The sequence below is a fragment of the Gossypium arboreum genome, chromosome 7 (genome assembly GCF_025698485.1).
Source record: "Gossypium arboreum isolate Shixiya-1 chromosome 7, ASM2569848v2, whole genome shotgun sequence".
Classification (NCBI taxonomy): domain Eukaryota; kingdom Viridiplantae; phylum Streptophyta; class Magnoliopsida; order Malvales; family Malvaceae; genus Gossypium; species Gossypium arboreum.
The window spans coordinates 1,469,861-1,486,064 of record NC_069076.1 but is presented as its reverse complement, the minus strand read 5'-3'; the positions used below and the strand labels follow the sequence as shown (position 1 = coordinate 1,486,064).

Here is a 16,204-nt window from a genome sequence, read left to right as displayed (position 1 = left end):
AAGTTTAAGCATAGTATAGATAACATAGCTTATTTGTACGTCTTATCCTTACTCCTTTCCCCAGTCCTACGAAGGAATATTTAAAGAGAGAAGTTTACTCAGCCTATACCCTAACTAGGACATCTTCCTCATATATCTTTTGAGGATTGTGTGCGCCTACTTAGTGTGACAGGATATGTAAACAAAATTTGTTACTCTCTTGGCAAGGCCGTAAGGTCAAGCTTTGCAATGTTCTTGTGTCACAAGATCATTATCCTTTTCTCAAAAGAAAAGTTTGGTAAGATGTGTAGCACACCCATTTATATACATCAAATCTAATCTTTTTCTTGTCGATTTAGAATTAATACATCTTACCTACTTATTTAGAGTGCTTGATATGACACTCAGAACTATTAAATAATTTGAGGAGGTATATTGTGGCGACCATATAAAAATTATAAATAGGAAATGGATTAGGTTAGGCCATGTTAAATCCCAAGCTATATTGATATTTTAAATATGTTTTTTTTTAACCAAGCCTACTTTAAAGCTTATTTGTGTACATCCTTTTCGATTCAATTTAACTTTTAAATTTAGACCAATAATCCGATTCTTAGACCAGTTTAATAATTTATTATATTAACAAATTTCTATCTTTCAATTTCATGTACCTAGCAATTTAAGAAACATAAGAGAGTATCAAAAGAGAAAAAAAATACAAGCGAATTTTGAAAATAAAGAGAACATAAGGAGAGAAATGTAAATATACAAAAATTTAATCCGAAACAAAATTTTATGGGACAAATATCAAAACTTTACATTAACTTTAATTTAATGTGCAATGTAATATATGAACTTTAATTTTGTGCACTTTTATACATAAAATTTTAATTTGATTCAATTTTCACAAATCACTAGTAATATTATAAATAATACCATTTTATGTTGATATATTATATACACAAATAATTATATTAATCCGATATGAAAATAAATATATATTTATTTTTTAAATGTCTATTATAATAGATTAAAATTAAAATTTCATATATATATATATATATATATGAATCACAATTTAAATTTTATATATATAATTACATTAAATCAAAATTTATAAATCAAATTGTAGAGATTAAACCAATTTTTATGTATAAATTTTATATTTATCCCAAATTTTTTCAGCCTTTTTCGTCTCTTTCCTCGTCTCTCAAAAATCTCATTTCCATGTATTTATATTTGTCTTTTTTTAAATTAGAAAAAAATTATCACTGCTTCTTCAAACCCTCTAAAATTCTCTAATTACCCCGCTTTATTACGATCCTGACCCTCTCTCCGGCCGACGTATTCTTTTCTCTTTTTCCCGAAATACCCCTCCGTCGCCTCATAAAGTACCTTCTTCACGATTTCAAGGTCGGGCCGGATTCAAATGATAGCTCTGAAGACATTCCTCCTTTTATTCGTCTAGAATATTCTGTAAGTTCTTTTTTTGTTAACTACATATATAGTTTGTTTCTTTTTTTGGCGAAACAGGGATTATTGATTTTTTTTGGTTAATTATTCCAATTTCTTGGATTTAAACTGTGAAAATATAGGTTTAGGAGCTTAATTATTATTATCTTTGAGAAATTTTTGGGATTAGGTTATTGTTCTTGATTCTTGTTTAAACTTGTGTCTAGATTTTCGTCGATTTTAGCTTTATTGTAGTTTAAGTGGAATAAATGGTTTTAAGCAGTTTGGAGGTTGTTATTGAGCTTGGTTTTTTTTAGGTTTGAAAATGAGAAATCACAATTTATGACATGCTCAAGGAGTAAAGAAATGAGTTATGGATATGTTGCAGAATGATATTTGAGTTTAAGCTGACTGACATGTCTTAGGGTTTAGATTTACCTTGCTCGAGCTTGATAGGTGGTTTATTATTTGGTTTAAATTATTTTTTATTGATGCCTGGACATGCTTGATTTGGTATGTGTTAATATGATAACTTTGAAATGTGCGAAAAAACAAGTTCCATAGACGTTATGCAGTAGTTTTTGCTGTAATATCAGCTTGCTATGAGTTCATGGATCATGAAAACCTCATCGATGTTGAAATAATGGTTTTCTTAGATGCATTTAGGTTAATCTGTATGTTCTTTGGTATTTATGTTAGTGTTAGCTGTAGGCAATTGATTGGCTTGTTTTTTTGAGTGTAAGGTCCTCTTTGGAGTTTATGCTGGTCATATTTTGTAGAAAAGTTAAACTCAAAGGTTGATCTCCTGAGTTCGTGACAAAATGCTTTTTGATGGAGACCGAAGAGTATGGTTAGACGTCAGTTATTCTAACTACCCAAAGTCAAATTATAGTGGCAAAGCTGTGGATCTGGTTGGTTTGTGTTCCATAGCATTGATAGATGGATTTCAATTTGAAATGACTTCTAATGTGGGATATGGATGGTTTCTGTCATAAAACTAGGGAAATTTAGTTTGTTTGCATTTAACTTTATATGCCTTAATTGACTCGTGGGGTAGAACATGGATTTATTGCAATATCAGAAACCTCATTCTGAGGCATTAGAAATGCAAGCAAGTTGTATATATGCTAGCTTATTAGGCATGCGGCCGGAGATTTGTTTATAGTTTTGGGACCATTGGTTATGTGAACTTCCATTTGGACATGAGGTTGCTGTAGTGAGTGCATAAGAATTTATGTAAAAGGTCTATTTATTGCTCTGTCAAGTACTGTTTTATGTTGTCATTATATACCTTAAACTCTTTCCGTTAATCTTAGATCTTCCTTCAAATGGCTTCTCATGTTGTTTGACTGCTGCCATTTTGATAGAGATTGAAACTCTGCATGCGGTAAGGAACAATTGTTTGTTATTTATTCTGAAAGGATCCAATGGAGCTGAAAGCTTCATCACCTAAGCTTGGTGGTCTTTCTCCTCCTGCTTATGTTAGTGATCCTGAGGATAAGGAAGTCAGTGATGAGGAGGATGATGACCGCAACCACAAGCATCGTCGGCGTGATACACGTTCTCAATCATTAGAGACAGATTCTGTGGATCCAGTTTTTACAAGGCCATACAAAAAGCACAATAAACCTTTTGAAAATGGGCATCCTATCAGAGAAAATGAATCTCGAGCAGGTGAAACCTGGAAAAATTACAACGGTTTGCCACTTGACAAAGACTTGGCATCCAAGTTTGGCAAAAGACGCCCTGTATTTAGGTCGAACCAAACATTTAGTGGAGATTATGGTCCTGGTAGGGCAAGAGGAAGGGATAACTCTTCTTGGAAACAATGTGATCCTAGGTTTAGTTCAGTTGACATTGCTTCTCAGATGGTTCAGCCAGGATCTGTTGCTCCAAGTCTCTTTGCAGGAAGGGGATTACCAAATGTTTCAAATGCACAAAGCTCATCATGGACTGCCTTTGGACTTATGCCTGGAATACCAAATGGCGGCCTGGATACTCTCCATCCCATTGGCTTACAAGGTCCGCTCAGGCCTCCGATGAATTCTTCATTGAATATGGGCATTCCTCGACAGCGTTGTAGAGACTTTGACGAGCGTGGATTTTGTCTAAGAGGAGACATGTGCCCAATGGAGCACGGTGTCAATCGCATTGTTGTTGAAGATGTTCAGGTATGCATTTTTGCTGATGTCCAACTTAATCCTGACATGTGCCTTATACAGTTGTCCTTGAACATCATACTGTGATGCAATAGAGGTGTTCACCAGTTGACCTAGCCTGCTTCAGGCCGGGCTTGGTTTTATTTTTTTCAACCTTGGGCCACCTGGCCTGTGCCTATTTCCTGTTCAATAAATAAAATATATTAAAAAAATTATATTATATAAAAAATTAATATTAATATTAATATATTTTTATAGCGAAACAGGCCATTTGGGCAGGCCAGGCTCAGGCCTGGGCCTGGAAAAAATTTTAGAATCAAGCCTAGGCCTGTCCGAGCCCATGAACACCTCCAGATGCAATAGGTTCCTATGTTCATCTGGATTGTCTTATCTGGCTACCAACAAAAAGTATAGGATGGACAATGTGCTAAAAAGGTTTTTCGGCTGTTAATATTTCCTTTTTAACACCTTTCAAAAGCTTGTTGCAATGTACCTTCATCTCAATGCTGCACTACCACCGAAAGCTAGGCTTTTTTTCTTGTTGCTTTAAGTTCAGTTACCTAGGTTTTGCTGCTATATTTAGAGTGTAAATATGCTATATTACTACAAATTATTCTCATGTTACTTTCTAATATATTCATTTGATGTTTCCTTCCACTTATGTTGATCCTATTTATTTTTTAACAACCTCCTAGCCAACTAAAGCATGAATACCAGACAGATTTCCTGCTTTGGCTCCTTCTGGTAGATTAGCTTCAACTGCTATTGATTTTTAAGTATCTTCTTGAAGGGAAGCCCCCTGGATAGTATAATGGGGTTACACAAACAAGAAATTTGTTCCTATAAAATTTTTTCTGCTTTAATCATTGACCAAAAATATACTACATGAATTAGAGATCTCTGCAATTAAACTTATTTAACATAATCAATATTTGCTTCATGGCCTATATTGACTGGTGGAGTTGCTTCTTTTCGAATTTATACTGTCTTCTAAATGAGGATCTCTTGCATAATGTGCATGCTTCTGAAATCCAAATCGCCTTCATAGGAGAGTTCCTTCTTCGACTTTGATTCTTTATTATCACCCTGAAACACCTGGCATTCCTCATGTATTAAAGTTAACAGTTCTTTTCTGATTTGCAGAGCTTGTCACAGTTTAACCTTCCTGTAATGGTTTCAAGTGCACAGCTATTGTCAACCCCTGCTGTACCTGGACCACTGCCTTCAGGTGTTCCTTCTTCAGCCTCTTTAATGAACAGTGATGGTATTTATAGAAAAAGTAGCAAACCTGGAATGACTGGCGATGCCATAGGTTCAAATGGCACATATACTGTTTTTACTAGTGCTAGTGAGGCTGATTTATATGATCCTGATCAGCCTTTGTGGAATAACAATGGCTCAGAAGCAATGGCAGCTCTCTCAGGTCTACATTCACCCAAGGTTCATGAAATGGAACCCTTGCACAATAATGAGTTTCCAGTTAGAAGCACTGGGTCACAGGGCACAAATTCGTCTGTTTGGGGTAGAATTGCTAGCTCAAGAAATAGAATAGATACAAAACAGGAAACTGATCTCACACGGTCGGACTATCTTGAGAATGAAACCAAGGGAGAACAAAAAGAATTTCCCAGCTCACAAGGCACTTCCTGTCAGGTAAAGCCAATCAGTACTGAGGGTGATGGCACCAAAGTTATGGATTTGTCACTCAAGTCACAGACTGATAGTAGACATAATAGCAGAAAACCAACTCAGAAGGCACTTCGTACACTGTTTGTCAATGGAATTCCCCAAAAAAGCAACAAAAGAGAAGCTCTTTTTTCTCATTTTCGTAAGTTCGGACAGATTATTGACATTTATATTCCATCAAATAGCGAGCGTGCCTTTGTCCAGTTTTCAAGGAGGGAAGAGGCAGAAGCTGCTTTGAAGTCACCTGATGCTGTAATGGGAAACCGCTTTATTAAGCTCTGGTGGGCTAATCGAGATAGCATACCTGATGATGCCGTAAAAAGTGGCAGCAGCATAGCAGTAAATCCACATGGTCTAACAGCTCCTGCTTTTCAAGTACAACTTGTTGCTACAAGAGGAAAGGATAATCTTCAACCAACTGCTCAGAAAAGCAATGTTGTCCATGATGCTGAGGTGCCGCCATCTCTGAATTCCCCTAAGCCTGTCAATTTGAATGGTCCCAAGGCTTCACCTCCATTGCAGAAAAAGTTAGAGACTCTGGAGCAGATGAAGGAGGAGCTCCGCAAGAAGCAGGAAATGCTGGAGCAGAAGCGGAATGACTTCCGGCGCCAGTTGGACAAACTTCAGAAACAGGTACTGAGAATTTTCTCTACTTTTAACTTTTACTTCCAGAAAACTGTCGTGTATAGTAATCAGGTCTAGAGGTTGCATGTTCTATAGTATGGTACTTTTTTTAATGAACCAGAATTCTATATCCAAGTGATTTCAAAAACGTCAGTGGGCATGCAGCATTTCCAGTTTTCCGCACATGTATCCTCGTTATTTTCCAATAGTTCAACTACATATTACATTCCATGCTGTCACAAGTTGAGAGATAGCAAAACAGAACATCAAGGTTATAAATATAGATATGGGATAATTACTTATAATTTTAAGTTGATTTAACGTGTGTTTCAACCTTATGCAGTCTAGTGCTGCCAAGGGCGACCTACATACTGAGCAAGCTGCTAAGAGGCAGAAGGTGGGAATTGTGACTGACACTGCAAAAGCTTCAACTTCAAGTTCCTCCGAACCAGCTGCTTTTGTAGCAACACCGTGCACTGTAATGACAGATAAAAACAAATCAACGGAGAATCTTGCATTGCAGGAATCTACAAGCTCAAAGCATCAGTCTCATCCATCAGCGGTGGTAGGGCATCCAATCATGATAAATAAATACAAATTGGACAACCGACCTACTGCTTTTCGAGTTATTCCACCATTGCCTGCGGGTTTTGCAGATGTGAGTATCTGTCTCACCTTTCCTCTAAGAAACATATTTGCTCGGTCATTTATGATGATAGATTTTACCAGAATTACTCTTTTATTCCATTTTGAAAATGATAAAAATAAAAAGAAGCGCATTTCACTATAAGACTTTCTTGGTATGTCTAGTACTCTAGTTATTTGTAATGATGAATTATTCCAAAGGTGAAAGGCATAACATAGCATGTGATATTTTCTTACTCGCACAAAGAGAGTTTAATAAAATATACTTGTGCTGTGTTGCTAAGACTTGAGTACGAGTCTGATGCGAGGATGTATTTGATTTTGGTGTATTCTCTAAGTTTTTCTTTTTACGTCAAGGGTGGAGTCGCATGGCCATATGCATATCTAAAAGGTCAAAAAATGCTATTAGTCAGTTAAAAATTAAGTCCCCTCTCTTTTCTGATTTAAAAATCTCAGTTCAATCATTAACATTATTAGTATTTCTGTCAAGATTTGTCAACTTGGCATGTTCGATGTTGCATATAATTGACAGTTGAAAATTTTTGACAGAAATTGCAAACAAGGATAATGATTGAACTAGAATTTTTAAATTAAAAAAATAGGATTGAATTTTTAATTTTTAAAGTAGAGAACTAAATCTCAAATTTTGTACAGGAACTAATAGCATATTTAAACTATCTAACGTGTATGGGATACGGGTACTTTACGAAAAAGAATGGTCGGAGCAAACATAGCAGGAGCAACATAGTATTTATATGCTCTTTAGTCTTTACATTATATTTAACTGAACTAAATTGTTTTACTTCGTTTTCTGAACCAGAACATCTTGATTTAGAACATGGTTTCATTTTGATGGCTCATGTTCTTGGCCCCCAAATTTACCTAAAAAATGTGTAGCTCCATCTATAAATAAAACCATACCCAATGTCATAAACTCGGTATTTAATATTTTTCTTTGTAGTCAATGAGAGGTTGCTGAAATCTGTGTGTCAATTAGGTTGATGTTTTGAAGCGACACTTCTCACAATACGGCGATCTCGTCTCTGTGGAGCTGCAAGATGTGGAAAAAGATGATAATACGGGATCAGAGGCATCGCATAATTGCTCGGTTCTTATAACTTACAGCACACACCGCTCCGCAGAGAAGGCGTATGCAGATGGTAAATGCTGGAAGACACATAATTTACAGTTTTCATGGCAAACATCTAGCAATGACCAACATAGTAGAAAGGAAACCAATGTGGAGACCAATGAAAAGTTAACAGCATGCTGCAGTACTTCGGGTAATTGCGAGCATATGGAATGTTTAGTACCGGAAGATTCAAAGCATAATCCATCCCAAATGTCTAAGCATGAAAGAGTGGCTGAAAAGGCTTAAGGGCTCATTTTGAGGCTGTTTTGGGGATTTGTATAGTTGAGGTAAAATGTTAAAAAAACCTATTGAAGTTCAAAATTTTGTGAAAGTTAAAATTCCATTTTCTTTTTTACAGTATAATGTTTGCTTATGATACTCGTATATTAGTTGTTGCCACCACAAGGATGATTAGGGGTGGCAAATTTGTTTAATTTTAGGGGACTAACATTCTCCTTTTCCATGAATATTTGGTAACTTCCTTTTTTACTCTCTTTGATTCTCCTTATAATTCAATGGTTAATTTTTATTTTGCTTTTGTTACTGCTTATGGTTGTCTAATTTCATCTCTTTTCTTTTTTACATTTTATTCATTAAAATCGAGAAATATATATAACTTTCCTATAATCTTCTTACTGTTTTAAGATAACGGTAAGATTAAAATTCTATATTCGAAATACAGATTAGATACAGAATATAGAATTTAAAATAATAATAATATTTTTAAAAATAATTTAAATGAAATTTAGGTTCTTTTTCCTTTCAATATATTAGCCATGCTCAAATGTTGCATCTCGAAACTGATTTCCTTAAAAGTAGAGTATATTTTATTTAGAGTAAAAAACAAGCGTGATTAAGACATAAAAAGGAAACATACATGGAATTGGAGCAAAACGCACATCATTCACTTAACCACACATGCACACTAACAACATAATACAACCCCACCCCCACCCCCACCCCCCAAAAAAAAAAAAAAAAACCTACATTCTTTTTATTCCCAAAAGCCTTGTTATCATCTTCAAGTCCTTCCAACTTGACCTTCATGTGCCTTGTTCTCAATCTTCTGCCCAACTTCCTTTGTCTTTTGCCCCACATACTCTGCCATGTCCTGTACTCGTCTCTTTGCATGGTCTAAATCTAGCTGCTCCGTCCCTGTTGCATACCTCAGCCGGTTAAGCACGTAACTCAACGACGACAACCCTGTTAACCCAAACGCCCCGGACGACAAGAACCCCGTCACTGCCATGGCAATGGCAATGGCAGCTGGGACAAGAACTGGGCTGAAGATGATGAACAGCGGTGTGGCTAGCATCAGCCCAATGACGGTGCCGGCCAGTGTTAACCCGGCTAATGCAAGCAGTGTACCACCAATCGGGAGAAGTGTAAGGACGGCTAGAACTTGGCTTGTTGATGGTCCACTGTGATAGTTCTTTGCACCGTAACCGCCTCCGGTTGTATTGTCGAAACGGTACTGTGGGTGAACTTGAACTTGGTGTGGCAGGTTGCGGTCACGGACTTCAGCCATCGATACAAAAGCTTATGAACTTCAACAATAGAGAGAGCGAGAGAGAGAGAAACTTTGACAGTTGACAGTAAAAGAAAGAGATGGAGAGAATAGGGGAAAAAGGGGAGGGTTTTATAAAGGAATAAAGAGGTTTAATGGGAAGACACGTAGGGGATGACATGGTGAGTCGAGGCTTTGCATGGGGAACAAGTTTCATTGTGATTCCTTAGCAATAAAAATTAAAAAAGAATCTTAAAAGACAAGATTTAAAGAAAGTTTTAAAATGTGTAATAATTTCTTGTATTTTTTATCAATTTTTAAAAAATAAAAATTGAATTTCTAAAATTAAAAATATGGAAAGGAAAACATTGCTGGAATTGACATGGTTGTGCAAAATTGTTGCGTTGTGGTTTTTGTGTTGGGACATGTGGGTTTGAACTTTGAAGTGGCCATATGCCCCCTTATGATGTCTTTGCTAAAAGTCATTTCCATGTTGTCCTTTCCAGGTCTTCTTAATCTCTTGCACCAATTAACACTTAATTCCTTCATTAGAAATAATGAATAATAATCTTAATAATACTCACTGTTGTCCTTTCCAAATTATAAACAAGGTTAATTTTTTGGTATTAGTATTGTAGTTTATGAAAATTATAGATTCAGTCCATATACTATACAGTTTGGTTATTTATAATTTATGTACATTTTAAATTATAAAATTTTAATTTTTATTGAACAATAACTGTTAAATTTATTAAGTTTAGTCATGTTATTTTAAAATTTGATGCAACAAACACATTATCATATGTGTAATGTTATGTCAATTTGTTATTTCATATATTACTCACCAAAAATTTAATTAACAGATTAATTGTCATTTGCAGTAAGATCAAAATTTCAAAATTTAAAAGTATAAAAACTTAAAATGATCCAATTGAAATATATAAATCAAATTTACAACTATACATATATTATAAGACAAGTAATTAAACTTAACCAAATAAATTTAACTATTTTATTTAGATCAAGACTAAAATTTTAAAATTAAAAATATAAAAATTAAATTTTTACTCTTGCTAAATAGCAAAATTTAACCTTATAAAAATGTGTTCTTAATCTATACAACTAAGGACGGCCCACAATGAACACCTGTCCATCTTTTACCTTTTACATGAGAATATTATGGGTAAATATTAATTCCAATCCTCTACTTTTTAAACAATATGAATAGTTAAATTTCAATTTGATTCCTATATCTCACTTAAATTTTAACATAATTTAATACCTCAATTTTATAATACCATTAATTAATCTAAATATTTTACTCAAATTAAAATAATTATGTAAACTTTTAAAATTAACATCACTAAATTCTTTATTAAATTTAAATATATTACAATATTATTTTTAATTATTTAAATACAAAGTTTATTTTATTTTTTCAAAATATTACATCAACAAAAAATTCTTACAATATTAATAAATGAGTCTAAATTTTTAAAACTTATAATAAAATTAATATTAAAAATTTTCATATCCAATTTATATAATTAAAAATTAAATAATTTATATAAAAATTATCTTTAGTTTAATTAAGTAAAATTCCCCGGCATAGGGCGTAGACAATCGTAGCTAGGTTTAAATTCGGTAACCAATTTACAAAACCAGAATCTATACCCATTAACCAAGTTATTGGTGTTTAAAGTGAAAGGAGGAGTTTGAAGAACTTTCCTCAACACTACTATTTTTTATACGAAGCCTTTTTCCTCAATGAGAAATTTACCGCCAAAGTTTCATGGAGCTGCTACAAAGTAATCTTTAATGGTTTTTCTTTTCAAGGAAGAAGGTGGGTTTAAAACTGAAGATGGGCTTTTCATTGCAGGTTCAGGTGTTTGTTCAAAGCTGCTTGGTTCATTGGTGTCTGAAATTGATGCTAATAACTTTTTCTTATGCCCTTCTGGTGTACTAAGCAAAAATGTAGTGGTTATTGGGTGTGATGGTGAGCTCACTTGGATTTGGTGTAATGGTTCATTTGGTGAATCTGAGCTGCCGCTTTCTTCATTATCATCCATCAAAACTTTTCTACTTTCTGTGCTTGGAATCGCATTTACTCTTCTTCGGATGCTAGATGGTGATCTTGAGGTGGAGCAATACTTGTTTTCAATGTTCCATATCCTTACCTGACATATAAATTCAGATTTGAAGAATGATTCAATAATTCCAACTGGTTGCAATGGGAAACACTACTTTAATTTGACTCATTTCATATAAAAAATCCTTTAAATTCGATAAAGATTGCTAGTCAGATTGCATTTCCTATACTGTAAATTAAATAACAAACAAGTACTTTTTATTAAAAATTCTATTTATTTCTACTATTAAAAATTAATTAAATAATTATACAGAGCATGTTACATATACTTCATGCTAATATATATGAACTAATTTTAACAGTAAAATAAATAAATTTTTAACAAAAAAATATTTTCATTTAATCTATTTTTTTAGTAAAAAGACAATGCAATCTAACTCCGTAATACTCTTACACTTTAAATTCATGTGAAGAGATGTATACTAAAGATTGATACCCCTCAAATTCTAGTAACATTGAATACCCTGCTCAACTGTTATGTTAGACATCCAAAGACCCTAAAAAAATGAAATACATTAAATACATTTATAGACACTCACACTCAAATCTAAATAACAAAGCTTAATTCCGACACATACCGTGAAATCATCTGCAGTAGTTGCTATCTTTCCTATCTCAGATGGGCACCTGCAAAGTACAAAAAATATATATTAACGTTTAAAACCTAGCAAACAGCGAATGGGAAGCATAATAGAAACTACGGTTGCAGTGAAAGGAAATTTACCAATCTACTGCAGTGACTTCGCCGTGATGATTTTTCAAGATGATAGGCTCCGCTTGAGGCTTGTTTACCTGGTTTCCGTTGCTAACTAAATCATGTTCATGTATCAACATAGAACAAGAAAAGTTTGTTTTTAAGAATATAACCAACCTTCCATATATGAGCATTTCCATTACTGGAACCACTTAGTATGTGATCTGCATCTGGACTGATTGCTGCCTACAATTGCATATAAATTCAAAGTTAGGAGAGATTATCAATATAACAAAATTAATGGTGTGCATGAGCTCTATGTTACTTGAACTTGAATGTAAGTTTTGGAGGCAAATATGCAACTAATATGTTCAATTTTTTCCCTCAATTTGAAAGATCATACCCTTGTACCTAAAATATGTTCGGATGCAAATACTTGAAGAAAAATGAGAGTCCGAGCAAATAGCTTGGGCTTATTAATAACATTTAAAGGATGAAGAGGACATAAAATGAAACAGAATATACCTTCACATAAAAAGACTCTATTTGGCATCCAGAGAAAGTTTGCATAGGTCCCTTATCAAGCTGAAGTACATTATACAAGTATACTCTAGTAAAAGGAAAAACAAAATGAGATATATAGCAGTAATTAATGACTTTTTTTGTTAGTTTACAAACCACCAAAACAGAAATTTTGGCTCTATAGTTAATCTCGTCGATCAGTACCTATTGTCCATGCATGATGCTGTGAGGAACACTCCTTTCGAATCCTGAGACAAGCTAGATATACCCTGAAATCAATGACAGAATTAAAAGAAGCCATGTTAATTAGATTTGAGTGTAAGTGTCACATGTTGATATATATATCTAACACCAATTTTTTCATATATTTAGGATCATGTGCTTGTATTCATATTGAACAATGGTTTAAGTTTGGATATTGCGGTTAAAATAAAGAACTAGAGCAACATTAGCATAGTAAAAAAAAACGCCATGAGACATGCATGATATATGTAACTCTAATTAAAGCTCTAGATTTTCGGATCAATGTCAACCCTCATGCATGCATCTGGACCATTCTGCAGCAGATTATCGGATTGGACAGAATACTCAACTATCAATGAATGGCTTTTAATTTCTCATAATCTCATGCTAAAATAATCATTTCAACATATTCTGAAGGAGAGAAAGGCAACCTTTTTAGATGAAGACTCTGGCTTGGAACATGCCCGAGTGACATGAGATTTCAGATTTCTGGTATCCCAGAACTTCACAACGCTGAAATAACCAGGGTTGGAAGGAAAGGATATTAAGTACACATGAATTTATGCTTAAGTACTCAAAACTTAAACCTTAGGAACCTCAGAGGTGCTTCTAATTTACCTGTCTGCTGCTCCAGCTGTAGCAATGGAAACTTCGTCTTTGAGATAAACAAGTGATGTAATGCTTGCAGCAGCAGCCTGACAAGATTAAGGTATTAAGAATTGTTTATGAAATTCTGAAGAAACCTCAGCAGTGAACAAACCTTGCCATGCCTACCCCGCCTTGCTTGAGATGAAGCATGAGCTCCTTTGACCATGGAAGTTGCTCTGAATGAAGTGACAGTAACAGTAATCAATGAAGTGACAGCTTATTACCAAATATTAAAAATACAAAAGGCCGACATATTGAGATATATATGTATGTGTGTGCATGCATAGCGATAACTTACGTAAGGCAAACCCCATCATATCTACTTCGGGAGTTAATCTTGCATCTTAGATCCCAAATAGCAAAGGACCCATCTCTCGAACCAGAAACAACAAGATCTGTTGGAAAATTAATGCTTAAAGATCATATCTTTCTGCACCAAAAGAAAAAAGGTTTTAAGAAAACCTTACCAGAATTTGTTGGATGAGAACTCAAACATTTTACACTTCCTGTGTGCAACATCAAGACTCCAATGCATTTCTTTTCCAGAGCATCCCATACTTTTATCTGCAAAATGTCCAAAAGAAAAGGCAATTCATTTACATCCGTCGTTTCTCTCATTGAACTGAAATACTAAAGATGCACTTTTGAAAGAAAAAGTGAAGCCAATTTTATAAATAAATAAATAACTCAAAATAAGGGACACGTAGCACAATGTAAAAGAATCAACTAAACAAAGCCTTAAACAGTCTTTTTATGCATGGCTACTTACAGTTTGATCTCCTGAAGCTGTTAAAATGTGACTATCTTCCTGCAAGAAATATTCACCGGCGTTAAGGGAAAAAGAGGCATGGAGCATAGAACCATTGACTAGAATAGTTTGCAGGGCAATGATGATAAAGAATTGTATTAAACAATTAAATCACGTTAGCTTTATCTTTTTTCTTCAAATCATGACACATAATTCATCAAATAAGAAATAATTGGTTTAAAATCTATGGCATAATTTGAATGAAAAGAGATATAAAATGACGTGATATATAACAATTTCATGCAATCATTTATTTAGCAATGACCTCTTCATATTGTTTAAGGTAAACCAAAAAACTGACCTAGATAAATTTTAAGTTGATAACAAATGTTCTTAATTCGTTTCTATTGTGTTCAAGAAGTCGGTATGCACAATTATTAAATAATGTTTCCCCAACCAATGCACTCTTTTCAACCATCCACACGAATCTAAGTCCTCATCACAAGCTCAAACAGCATCAAAAGGATGAGCACTTCTGTCAAAGGGTACAATTCCACACTAGTGCCAAAGTGAATATGTTTTCACTCGCATTGTGTTTACAAAAGTAATAAATACTATCATGGTCGATTAGACCGTGAATATCAAAAGCAAAGGGAGCCAAAACCACTAAAAAACAACTAGAGCGTCACATTAGCACCGCGATTTATTCGCGTAATCTTCTAAAAGTCAAATGCAGAAAATCGTGGGATTACCTTTATCCAGCATACATCAAATATGGCATTTTCATGAGCAACCCAATCACTGATTCTTGCTTTTTCTGCACAAAATTTTTTAGATTAAATACATACAGACAGACAGACACATATACATATCACTGTTAATAAAATTGAAAAACGGAAATTGTCATTCTGAAAGAAAATACAAAATTAAACAAATGAACCTGCATTTTTCTGGTGAGATGCAGCGGAAGAAAGCTTCCTACGAGAATCAAACAAGCTTACATATCCAGCCTCATCAGATACCGCAAAAATATGAGAATTTTTACTCGCCTGTAATTTAAGATTTCACAAATGAAATTTTTAATGCAATCCATAAAACGAAGGCACACACAAAAATGAATGCAGATACCAAGTCAGATTCAAAAGCCAGTCAGACTTGAAACATAATGAAATACTAATCCAACTATTAAAACTAAAAAATTATACCAACGTTGTTGTAGAATAAGAAACTTATTTATAATATATTTATATGATTGATTATTTTTTAAAAAAAACCAGCACCTTGCAAAAAGAGATGGCCAACGGAGGAGTCGGGTCAGCATCGTGTTCAATGGCGACAGCGCCGATTTCAGTAAAATCCGAAGCTAATTCATCAATAAATGGTCGTTTTCTAACTGAAAAAAAAAGAAAGAAAAAATATATTAGATAACAAAAAAAAAAGGCAAGTAACAGAGCGAGAGACGGAGAATGTGAGTTACCTCGAAAGCTACTGAGTTCTCTGGAACTGATGCCATGGAAACAAGATTTTAATTTGGAGGAATCCATTTGGATTTCTCAGAGAGAAAGATTTGAAAATCGAAAATATTAAAAATTTAAAATTAAAAAATAATAATAAAGAATAAAATGAAATGAAATGGAGGGGAATGTTTATAGATTTCCTTTGATTTGGCGCGAGGAGTGTTTGGCTGTTTTGAGATGACGCGGGAAAACTCAAATTTCTTTCCTTGTATTTACCGGCGGGGGCATCTTTACTGAACAATAAAGTTAATTGTATCAAAAGTGACTAAACTATTATTAATTTTTTTTAATTTGGTTTTTAAATTTCAAATTTTTTTAATTAAGTCCTTAATTTGTTATTGTACCAACTAAATCTACACTTATTCATAGGCCAGGCTACTCACTCAAATTTCAATAGAGTTTGGGTAAAATTATTAGGTTTTCAAGTTTAGGTAAAATAATTGGACCCGTTTAAAAATATGGTTCGGACTTGGACTTTGAGTTCATGCTCGAGCTCGGT

The 16,204-nt window shown here is 34.0% G+C and overlaps 3 protein-coding genes across 4 annotated transcripts; 1 reads left to right on the top strand and 2 right to left on the bottom strand.

Annotated features, from left to right (window-relative positions):
• The first annotated feature begins 1,066 nt into the window (after positions 1 to 1,066).
• LOC108457290 (zinc finger CCCH domain-containing protein 41-like) lies at positions 1,067 to 8,166 on the top strand. Of its 2 annotated transcripts, none has more exons than XM_017756274.2 (5): positions 1,067 to 1,455; positions 2,799 to 3,602; positions 4,734 to 5,909; positions 6,244 to 6,558; positions 7,543 to 8,166. In XM_017756274.2, the coding sequence occupies exons 2-5, from the start codon at positions 2,859 to 2,861 to the stop codon at positions 7,921 to 7,923; spliced, it is 2,616 nt and encodes an 871-aa protein (XP_017611763.1). In that variant the 5' UTR covers positions 1,067 to 1,455; positions 2,799 to 2,858; the 3' UTR covers positions 7,924 to 8,166. The 2 variants fall into 2 exon arrangements, with proteins under 2 accessions (XP_017611763.1, XP_052886609.1); XM_053030649.1 differs by having other exon boundaries at positions 1,135 to 1,455; positions 2,175 to 3,602.
• Positions 8,167 to 8,481: 315 nt separating this feature from the next.
• LOC108466902 (oleosin 18.2 kDa) lies at positions 8,482 to 9,306 on the bottom strand. The gene has a single exon (XM_017767262.2). The coding sequence runs from the start codon at positions 9,203 to 9,205 to the stop codon at positions 8,699 to 8,701; it is 507 nt and encodes a 168-aa protein (XP_017622751.2). The 5' UTR covers positions 9,206 to 9,306; the 3' UTR covers positions 8,482 to 8,698.
• A 1,564-nt stretch (positions 9,307 to 10,870) lies between these two features.
• On the bottom strand, positions 10,871 to 15,905 carry LOC108466899 (uncharacterized). Its single transcript, XM_017767257.2, has 16 exons — positions 15,666 to 15,905; positions 15,469 to 15,581; positions 15,129 to 15,237; positions 14,941 to 15,005; positions 14,210 to 14,248; positions 13,908 to 14,004; positions 13,739 to 13,835; positions 13,553 to 13,616; positions 13,411 to 13,487; positions 13,224 to 13,305; positions 12,754 to 12,818; positions 12,553 to 12,637; positions 12,205 to 12,273; positions 12,058 to 12,125; positions 11,912 to 11,960; positions 10,871 to 11,361 (listed from the first exon to the last, which is right to left on the bottom strand). The coding sequence occupies exons 1-16, from the start codon at positions 15,730 to 15,732 to the stop codon at positions 10,975 to 10,977; spliced, it is 1,533 nt and encodes a 510-aa protein (XP_017622746.1). The 5' UTR covers positions 15,733 to 15,905; the 3' UTR covers positions 10,871 to 10,974.
• Positions 15,906 to 16,204: the final 299 nt, after the last annotated feature.